Source organism: Camelina sativa, chromosome 7 (genome assembly GCF_000633955.1).
Source record: "Camelina sativa cultivar DH55 chromosome 7, Cs, whole genome shotgun sequence".
In the NCBI taxonomy this organism is placed as follows: domain Eukaryota; kingdom Viridiplantae; phylum Streptophyta; class Magnoliopsida; order Brassicales; family Brassicaceae; genus Camelina; species Camelina sativa.
Genome location: NC_025691.1, coordinates 1,015,117 through 1,026,492, shown reverse-complemented (window position 1 = coordinate 1,026,492; position 11,376 = coordinate 1,015,117). Strand labels below are relative to the sequence as shown.

The following is an 11,376-nucleotide window of genomic DNA, read 5'->3' as shown; positions in this document are numbered from 1 at the left end:
ACAAACCCCATGGGTTGCCTCCCATAAGCGCTTATTTAAGGTCTATAGCTTGACCGCTCAACACAAAATGTTAATCATGAGTATCAAAAGGCTGAGCCAATGGACCTTTAGACCTTCTCTTGTTAATGCAATAAACAATATGTGTCAAGTAACACACAATTATCCATGGCAAAACGATAAAATACACATCAAGGAAGTTTACTACAAATGTAGCATATACTTTGAAATATTCCTTGATGGTTGGATGCTCATGAGGATCAAATGCATTTAATGGGAAAATAAAGTCAATTTCAGGTTCAAACGAGGTTTTCACAAAATAATCAACTGCATCACCATTAATTTCATAAAAGACAATATCCTCATTAATATAATCAACCTCAGAGTCCTTTGTTTCATGCAAAATTGAATCAATATCAAGAACACACCCTAGGTAAGATTCTTCAAGAAGAGATCTAGATACATCAGGCATTGAAAACTTAAACTCGAGATCATGAACATTCAAAGCACAATGATATTCAATATCAAAACATATTTCATGGTAATCCCTAGCAAGTTTTTCTGCTCTTATAATGTCTAGACGTTGAGACTCACATATCATATCATAGCATTCATCAATGAACAATGGAGTACCCAAACTAGAAGTCACATCTTCAATGCATGGCATGTGGATATCCTCAAAATCATGAATTTCAAGGGTGGAAATGCATGTACCTTCTATTTGGCTTGGTGGAACCCAATATATTACCTTTTCGCAAGCATGAGCTTCCCTAATCTCTGTGAAAGTGGGCTCCCTCCCTCAAGTACTGCTCGATGTGGGATGAGATTCAACCGGATCATTGCTGCTAAGTTCCTCCTTGTTGTTGTTGGATGCTCCATGGAAAGCTCATCCAACCTAACTTTTTGATCTGGTGTAAGAACACTCTCATCAAACGGTGGCTCCACATAATGCTCATCTAGAATGTCTTCATCAAATGTGGTCTCCTCTTCCTGTTGCCAGTCATCGTAATCCCTGGCCCCAAAAATATTTTTCATTTTTTTTTAATCTACAAAAAGAGAAAATAATAATAGTTAGTAAAAACAAAAAAAATCTTAAACTATACTCAATTCTAAAATCTCAAAGGCAATCGTTTTGGTCCTCGGCAACGGCGCCAAATTGATCTAGAGTTAAATCAATAACCCAAAGTACACTCAACCACGATCTAGTGGTGTCGTCGTAGCACTTTAGGGTCGAATCCACAGAGACCAAGCGATGCACTATGAAATTATAAAGATCGAATATAGCTAAGACAAAATAGGAAGTTTGTGAAGCAAGTAATAAATCAAAAACGGAAAGTAAATAAGTTGTTTCTAAATCAAAAAGGAAATATTGGGTGCAGGGAATCTATGGGGATATAATTTCGGACTAAGGTGGTTAAATGGGATGCATTAGACACCGTTCTAGAACTCAAATCACTGTTGTAAAGCTAACCTATTTTTGTAGCGTTAACTATCTATGCAATGAATTCACTAAACCCTAAACCGTCGTTTGGACCTAGCAAACCAAGCAATCAATAAAGGTTCAAGTTTGATCTGTTCACAAGGTGCCTCAACTTCAACTTTCGTTGGCTAAGGTCCACCTTGCTCACCTAAGTTCTTTTCCAGCAACTCAACAACACTTTTGGTGCTCCGATGAATTAAGCCTATGATCATAAACTAGGTAGCTAATCTAGTTTAAGCAATAAGAACAACAATAGACGAAGAACAAAATAGATCAACCCCAAATCTAACAACCTAAGTTTAGAAAATCATAATTTCCCTTTGAAACCCGAAACCCAATAGATAAACTACTCAGACATCGAACAGAGACAATCACAAATCAAATATGAAGAAAACATGTTTGAATTGCCGAAGAAGTAAAAAGGATTCAGAATTCTTCTCCAAAGGGTTAGAAAGGATAAGAGATCTTCTCCCAGGCTTACAAGTGCTCAAAAACGGCGTAGAGTAAAAAGTTCTTTTTCCAGGGGTCGAGCCCCGTGCTTAAATAATAAAATAAATCCCTAAAAAGTCGGTTTAAAACGAAAAAGAAAAGATTGCGTCGGGGGCGGGATTGGTCGATCTCGCGAGGATCAGTCGATCCGAGATGCTTTTCTCATTTTGCTCCATCTGCTTGCTAGTCCGATCAGTCTTCACCAAATTGGCTTCAGATGTTTGTCTTCATCTTCGAAACACTCAATTTCCTTCCAAAGTAACCTAGAACTTGTACAAACTCACAAAAGACTAAAAAGACTTTAAAAACACACTTTGACTCAATAAAAGACTCAAAACAAATATAAAAACTATTGTTAAAACCTATAAAATACATACACATCAACAATATGTGATGGGGGACTATTTTAGCAACGATTACGCTTTCAAAACTAAAAGAACATGTATCATCTTGTGACTCGTGTACACAGAATTTTCAGACTAATCCATGCATGTGTCGTTTACAATTATATATGTGTCGTTCAATTAAAAAGCTTCATCCCTAACTCATACCCTCGAACAAAGTTAAAGCCTTTGTGATAAAGTATATAACACGGCAGTGATATATATACCAGAATGTATAATGATGTAGTTTTTTCTTTTTCATTTTAAAGATATGATTTATGGAAAATAAGGAAGTTTCGGCGAAGACGCAGTTATTTAAAATTGATTTGGTTCGCGTAGAAAATGACATGATGAACTTGCTTCTTTCTCCTTTTTAGTTAAAAAATAAAAAGGAAGGAGCCGCGTAGGTCATATGGCAATTGTCTCGTTCTCTTTATCGATTTTGTTATGCTTCTTATTGGCCAATATCGTATTATTAACATCAATTTCTAACAATCCAACGTTTGTTATACTCCAATGAATTGTTATATGATATACTTGATTATGATAGATTGTTATAAAATCCTTTCATTTCCAAAAAAAATAACAAAAAGATTGTCCATACAAGATCTATCCTAGTAGCGTACGAAAGAGTAATAAAATTCCTAACCAGTTTCAATGTAGACTCTAATAAAAATTTTACATAATTTTCATAATCGTAATTTGTATATATATATATATGTCGTCATATGAATCATTGATATTCAAAGATTTTAAAGCGGGGTCACGCACGGTAAATGGAGTAACCCAATAAATGGAGTAACCCAAGTGGGGAAACATCATCGTATCATTCATTATTAGTTTCGTCCTTTTCTAATAATGTCGGATCAGACTTTTCAGTGTCATTTAATTTTGTGAAATATTTTGTTCGTCGTTATAGAATCTTTTTACTCTTCGAAAAATACAGGTGATATTGGAAACTAAAAACAGTTGACATAAGACATATATATATATATATATATATATATATTTAGAAAGTCGTGCTTTACTTTATTAACATGAAAGAGATAGTGTCAAATACGTACGATTACAACAAAGAAAATTATCAATAAAAGTTATAAAACCCAGCGTTTAGTTTTCACTTGTTCGGAGTAATTAGACTTAATATTACATTATTAACCTAAAATATTTCTTTTGAAGTCTCTGTTTCCTTAAAATCTAACCGCAGTTTGGTAATTTGTATTTGTGTTTTTTCTTTAAATTGTTTGGTTTTTGAGAAAAGTAAAAAATGAAATAGAGAACAAGAACTTCAAATTCGAAAGCTAAAAATTTAGCTTTTACCAGTAAAATGTCTTTTACCACACAAACCCTAAAATTCCAACATATCAGAAGACAGTGAAAAATTAAACGATCGAATTAGTGGTTTTGAAACCTAAAAGTTGTGGTTTTGAAATAAAACTTGGTTTTGTGAAATATTCTTCATAATCACATATTGTATATAGAATACGTACGTCTGAATTCTTCTGAAACATAAAGTGCCTCATAATAAAACGATCAGTGAATTCTTCACACGATCGGTTAAACAAGAAATAAGAATGTTTTTATTTTTGTCTTCCTTGGAAGATATAGAAACACAAACTTCACTGATCGTTTTATTAACTAAACAACAAGCTGTCTTCATCAGTTTGCAAAAAAGAAGCCGTGTTTCATAAGCCAGTACCTCTCTATCACCTCCGGCGTACGCCCCGGGATCCTGCCGGCTATCAACGACCACCTACTCGCCACGTGCTATATTATTAGTTTATCACGAAACTAGCCCTTTTAAATACATGCTTCCAATATATTATTACATAACTCTGGATCGGATGAAAACATATGAAACACTAGTGAGGAGATGTGCACATGCACAGAGAATTTAACCTGTCACCAACAAGTTTATACATCCGAAAAATGAGATCTTCTTCTTCTTCTGACATAGTCACAGCCTTCCACTCGATGCTAGTCACCTCTGTCAACACAAACGATATATTAGGCTTCGAATAAAGAGAAATAATAATTACCAAAAAAAAAGAGAAAACGTACGTAAACCTTCGAAACGAGACGCATAGGTCGTCTTTCTATGAATCCACCGACGGTTATCCATTTCCGGCTTGTCGGGAAGTTAACTTGTAGTTGCTCGTTGTGGAGTTGTTCGAGACATGTATTGATGTATATAAAGAAAAGATATACCAAAACTCAAATAATTAATAGCTTCCGTGTGCGCGTTACAATGGATATACAGAGGGAAGGTGGGAAATTAAATCCTTGGACTGGACCATATATGACCATTAAATGGTCACTGTTGTCGACTTACGTACTAATATGTTTTTTTTTTTTTTAGCTCGCTTGTCTTGGTATGATATTATGAATCAATACAATAAGGTTATTAATAATTTAGATTTATGGAGTGAAGATTAGTTATAACTAACAAAAAAATTAGTTGTAATTTACAGGCAACAACCTTGATTCAATATATAGGTGTTATAACGAAAGCTTTCTCTACAACGGAAAAATGTGGATTTTGGAAAGTCACAAAAATTTAATCATTTTTTTCTGTATAACAGAGAAATCATATTTTTCTAAAAGTATAATTTTAATCTCTTTTACCTTCTTATATAGTTGGTAGTTTCCTATCATAAACTTAATACATCGCTTTAAAAAATTTCGAGAATATAATTTCACAGCAATGTATAACTAAAGATGGTATTATATTTCAAGAGGTGTTATATATTATTAATCAAGATTTCTTTTATTTAAACGATAATATCCGCGCAAATGCGCGGATTGTTGTATAATAGAATATATTAATTAATTTAAATCTATTTGATAATCATATAAAAAAAACTTAACAAATTAATTTAAATGTCATTAACATTTTTGACACTTTTATTTATTCAAATAATACAATATCAAAATATATAACTTATTTAAATATAATCATACATACATTATACATATCTCTTAAAGTTATTTATTTTTTATTGTTCAACTTTGATAATAAATTTTATTAGTATTTTTAAGCATTTGAGGTAATAAAATATTATTAATAATAAAAACGAAATTTTACTATGTGATTTAAATATATAATTTAAGTTTTTCATATAAACTAACACATAACCTAAAGTATTTAATAATTAAAAGCTAAACTATTTTGAAAGTAAAAAATACTTATTTCCTATAAAATTATATGAAGTGCATTCAAAGTTTTAAAATACGATAAAGAAATCTTTTTTATATTCCCCTTAATTTAAGAATCTTAAATTAAGATATGTTGCTAGGTTTAGTTATAATTTTTAATTCTTGTAATTAAAAGCTAGATAGAAAATAAAAAATCAATTTGTTTTTTTTATATAGAAAATATTTAAAGTACATATTTGGATTAAATAAAAAAAATAGTGATTTTTATATCATTATATGTTGAATCACAAACTGAATATAATGATTATTATTCTAAAATAAATGTATTACAATTTTGTTGGATGTAAGTGAGAGTTAAGAAAAATTGATTTGATAATTATATTACAATTTTTTTATATTCCCCTTAATTTAATTTATATTGCTAGGATTAGTTTCAATCTTTCATCCTTGTAGTAAAAGCTAGAAAGAAAATAAATACCAAATTGCTTTTTTATATAGCAAAATCCTTAAAGTGCATATTTGAATTAAATTTAAAAATTATGACTTTTATATAATTATATGTTGAATCACATACGAAATATAATGATGAGTATTCTAAAATATATTTATTACAATTTTGTTGGAGGTAAGAGAGAGGTAAAAAAAATTGATTTGATAATTATATTACAAAAATTTCCTTCATGAGAACATTTCAAATTTTAAGAATAAAATAAATATACATGAATTTGTAAGAACTAATCAAACATCTAAAGTAAAGACTTAAGTTGTTTTCTTTAGATTGATTCCATTATTATGAGTGGTAACCAAAATATTATTATGGTCATCAAAAATTTATTATACATATTAGAATACATATGTATTCTAAATCAAAATAATATAAGAAAACAAAGAAGAAAAGGAGAAGTACATAAAACAAAGAAACAATAAAATTCAAAACAATGTAAAATATATAGTAAACAAAAAATATAATCAAACTCTTATTTGGGTTTGCAAGAACATTATAAAAAACAAAAAAAAATATTTAGGATTTGGGATATGGTGGAGGAGGATGTGAGAATGATTATTTATAGGATAAAAGTGATGGAAGTTACATTTCTAAATAATTAAATTAGAAAAAGTTACAATTATAATTAATAGTGTGTTTAAATGAAAATGAATGGAGGAGAAAAAGTCAATTCACAATTTATGTAATTTCAGTTATAATTCAGTAGTAAAAAATGAATTTAAAGTATGCATTAATGTATATAATAAAATGTCTTGGCTAATTAAAAATGAATATTAAATTTTTAAAATTAAATGTCAAATGGACCAATAAAAGGAATAGGAATATCTAACTTGATTTTTTTTTTGTTAAAACCAACATATGTGAATTTAAATTTAACTGTGGGAATTTAAAAAATAAATATGAATAGATTAGAAAGGTAAGAAATATAAAATAAATATTTTATTTTTTATATGAATAAAATAAAAATTGTAAACCATGTTAAATATATATAATACTTTCTAAATTAAACTATATAATCAAACTTTTACAACACATATGAGATATAACAACATTTGATATTGGTGGGAGAGGAAGATATTTTATTTTCAGTTATAATTTTATTTTAACGTGTGAATTGATTAATAATTTTTTAATTTGGTCGAATTTGTTATCTAGTCTATTCTACCTGAAGGTAAATTTCTTATTATAAGTAATCTATGATTAATATATACTTACATTCTTAGCTTCTTCATTAGAAATGTAACATTTCGTAATCAATCAATAAATTCGATTTGACCTAATATTAGTCTAATGTGCACAAAACAAATCAATGATGTAAACAGAGTTCTATAAAGTATCCCCAGATTTTTTTTTCTATAGCAATACAGTATATATAGTGCTAAACTATGGTAATTTGTGGTTCAAATTGTTTTTTTTTTTTAAATCAAACAAACTTATCATTTATGATTAAAGTGAGCCATCCTACAGTATCGAAAATGATCAAGTGGACACTTATTAGATGGTCAATTAGATGGTCACATCGATGAGAGTCTGAGACAGACTGTCATGCTATAAACTTCCTTATTATAAGTTCGTATCAGGACCATAATTTTTCATCGATAAAAAAAAAAAAAAAAAAAAAAAAAAAAAAAAAAAAAAAAAAAAAANCGACAAACTATTTATGATGAATCGATGATGATAGTACCGGGTTAGGTGTTCGTCGTCTATATATACATTTTTGAGATATCATGAAGTTTATACCTATTTACAATCATGTCATTATTATTAATTATTAATTAGTTTTTTTATTTAATTAATTAATATTAAATTTTTATTTTTGAAAATAAGATTTCTCATCCTAAATAAATTTCCAAAAAAATCGGAATCACTCCTTTTAAGTTTTAACATTAAGTATTAAGTTTATAATTAATTTAATTAATATTAAGTTTCCAATTTTGTAAAACAATATTTTCTCCATACACAAATTTCCTAAACAATCGGCCTAATCAATAAATGAATTGATTTTCGATATTGGAGGAGGATCTGTGGCCGAGATTTTTGATCTCAACGCATTAATCTCAACGTATTTGAAACTAATTTTATTTTCACGGGTTTCGTATGATGGGTTTTTGCAGATTAAAAATCTTTGAACATGTTGCTTGACCCGCCTAGCATGGCGGGTTCTAAAACTATTAGTTTATATATACTATAGATTTGTAATCATAGTTATGAAAATTAACTTATAAATCATTTAGTATATGAACTACAAAATATTACACATACTATAACACATTCTTAATATTCCAAAAAAAAAATACACATCAAAATATACACTAACATACTATATAGATATATACATCTGTTTAATTCTAGAGAACAAAAAAAATCTAGAATTTTATATTCTATCTAATAATAAATTTAATGTAATTAAGTTATAAACTTTATAAAACATAAGAAGAAGAAAAAAAATTTCAAAAGAAATTCTAACTTAATTAGAAAAAAGTTAATTAATTGAGAATTTGAAAACTAAATAAATTAAAAATTAATATTTAAAATACAATAATTTATAATTTAGTTATGCGGTGTACCGCGGGTGAAATCCTAGTTTTCATATTATTTACAATGATCATTAAGTTGATGTTACCGGTATAGTACTATGTTAGATTATTTATTTCAACTACTTAATATATATCTACAAAAAAAAAGGACATGGTCACAAATACAAAATATTCTAATTACCTTGTATTCTTTTTTTTACCATATGGCCATAAATACGGAGTTTGGGGTGGGGCTAAAGAATAAGGTGGAGAATCCTAACAAGTACATTATTTTGGGTCCGGCACCTAAAACTATTTATTTCTGATGCTCAAAAATGAAGTCATGAAAACCTTTGCTAATCCGATCCTTATTTCGGATTAGCAAAGAAAACATTTGCGGATGATCTTCTTCATTCAGAACTTAAACTGACCTTTGGCGTAATTTTTCTAGTTTTTTCCTTACAAATATTTTTGTGTATGAACTTTAATACTCAAGAGGCTGTAAAAAGAAACTGTAAACACTTGTAAAGTAACAGTCTGTAAACTATATACTTGTCAAGTTACTGTAACTATAAAACCCTTAAATCTTTTGTATTTAATATTCATCACTAAAATGGCAGAATAACACAAATCACAATTGCAAATAACCGTTTGAAGTTTGTATGTAATTTTGTTGAGAATTCGTACCATCAAACTCCATGTTTATTAGTTCCTTCAATTCTTTTCAATAGAATTTCCCTAGACTCTACAAATGTAGTAATTATTAACCCAATTCTTCAAATAAAATATTTATCTCCCATAAACAAAATTTGACTCATTGCTTGGTCGAATGATAAATTTACAATCTACATACATGATACATTCCTAGTAAATTACAGCTACTGTTTATAATAGATTACACAACCAGACTCGAATGGAAGAATCAGACATGAAGCTGTCCTAAAGGAGTACTAGAGGTTTACGACTTGTCCACACGACCACACTCAATGGTAATATGCACTCTTCGACTATATATATACATACAAAGGAAGACCCGAAGCCAAAAAAAAAAGAGGTTGTCACATAATAATAGCCAATGTTGCTTAATTATCCTACGGTTTTAGGAAGAAGTAATCTTTTTGTTCAAAAAAAGAAGGAAGAAGTAATCTTAGTCAAATCCTGTCCAGATCAGCAGCCATTCTCTCGCAAACATTGGACAGAGATTTGAGATTGCATCGTATAAGAGCTTCAACGAAGTAACAAGTCTCGTCTCTGGTGTTCCCTTCTGGCACATCCACCACGAATGACTCGATCACCATAGTGCCAGCTCTACCATCAATTACCTCTGGATGTACTGTAACAACGGAGGAGTAGTTCTACAAGAAAAACACATGTATCCGATTAGAATATTGAATCTATCTCTGACGACTCTGCCTTATCTCATGATTTCTCAACTGAGAGGTTGATCACTAAAAATAACACATGGACCAAGAGGTTTATATATATAGTTCATTGAAAGATGCGCAAAAACCTGCCTTAAGCCTGTGATCACCACCAAGGATTTTGATACCAAGAATGTGGTCGTCGTCGTCCAAAAGCTCCAACCTTTCGGTGCTAGTGGTAGCTGGGAGGCCAGACTTAACGTCAACCTCTCGAACAGAGCCGATTCCAACATCACCTTTCATCACACACCTACTCACAAAGGGCTTGTACTTCTGTGGCTGATCGAATCTCCTCACCAGAGACCACACCTATGTAATATAACGACAGATTCAAAAAAAAAAAGAATCAAGCTTTTCCATTCAATAATCACAAACCCTACAGAGACTACACAACAACTCCGATCGCATCAAATCCAAAACAGAGAGACTTACGAGATGAACAGGGGCTTTGATATGCTTGACGAGCACGGAGGAGCACTGATTCTCCTTTGGATCGTGCCTGTGGTTCAACCGAATCTGCAGAAACTCCGTCGCCACCGCCGCCGCACCACCGCCTCCAACTCCGGCCTCCATCGTCGAATTCATATTCTTTTTTTAGATCGATATGTTGTTGTTTCCTTTATAGAAAATTCAAGAAAATGGTAACTGATACGTAAGGAATCTCAAAAAAAATCAAGAAAAGATTCGATGATTCCAGAGACTTGACGAAGAGACTGATTTTGAGAGAGAGAGAGAGAGAGAGATAGAGAGAGAGATAAGGATTGGGTTTTGGGGTTTCAAGTTGCAGAGGGAATTGAACTAGGGTCGTCATCTTCTCATATTCCCTCGAATTTTTATTTTTAAAATCCAATTTATTTTAATACGTATGTAGTGTAGTGTACGTAGGTCCATTTTATTCGCATATTCGATTTATTTTGTGGTGGAACATATCTTCATAAGATCAAAACATTATTGTACTTTGCTTTTTTTTTTTTTAGGTCTCGGGTGAGTTAGGTAATAAGTGTGTTCTTTACTTCATGTTTTGTTTGCCCATTATCTTTAAAATTTCTATGTTCACATGCAACTATAACGATTTATTTGATAATATATCAAACCATCACTGATCTAATTCGGTTTATTTTTAAAATTAGACGTCGTTATCAGAAAGCTTTGTAAGGTTTTTGAACCTACCTTTCTTTCAAAAATTTTAATGTTACGATTGTTGACTGTTTTATTTTTTAAGCTTCTATAGAGTATTATAATATTTTGTCATTATCATCAAAAGGTTCCAATCTAGAGTCTTCCTCTTTCAGATATACAACTATTTTCTATTATATTTTGATTATATATATCTAGATAACACATTTTATTCGAGTGTGACATATGACATATCATTATACTTGCAAAATCTTTATTTGCCCCCCCCCCCCCCCCAAACCAAAAAAAAAAA

The 11,376-nt window shown here is 30.3% G+C and overlaps 2 protein-coding genes across 3 annotated transcripts; both read right to left on the bottom strand.

The window, feature by feature from the left end:
- On the bottom strand, window positions 3,907–4,603 carry LOC109124558 (transcription factor CPC-like). 2 transcript variants are annotated; one of them, XR_753425.2, is made up of 3 exons: window positions 4,417–4,601; window positions 4,249–4,336; window positions 3,907–4,102 (listed from the first exon to the last, which is right to left on the bottom strand). XR_753425.2 is itself a non-coding variant. In XM_010415065.2 (3 exons), exons 1-3 carry the CDS (start codon window positions 4,469–4,471, stop codon window positions 4,009–4,011), a joined length of 243 nt encoding a protein of 80 aa, XP_010413367.1. In that variant the 5' UTR covers window positions 4,472–4,603; the 3' UTR covers window positions 3,907–4,008. The 2 variants fall into 2 exon arrangements, 1 of the variants encoding a protein (XP_010413367.1); XM_010415065.2 differs by having other exon boundaries at window positions 4,411–4,603.
- LOC104699721 (abscisic acid receptor PYL9) lies at window positions 9,357–10,762 on the bottom strand. The gene is made up of 3 exons (XM_010415064.2): window positions 10,380–10,762; window positions 10,041–10,256; window positions 9,357–9,881 (listed from the first exon to the last, which is right to left on the bottom strand). The coding sequence occupies exons 1-3, from the start codon at window positions 10,530–10,532 to the stop codon at window positions 9,678–9,680; spliced, it is 573 nt and encodes a 190-aa protein (XP_010413366.1). The 5' UTR covers window positions 10,533–10,762; the 3' UTR covers window positions 9,357–9,677.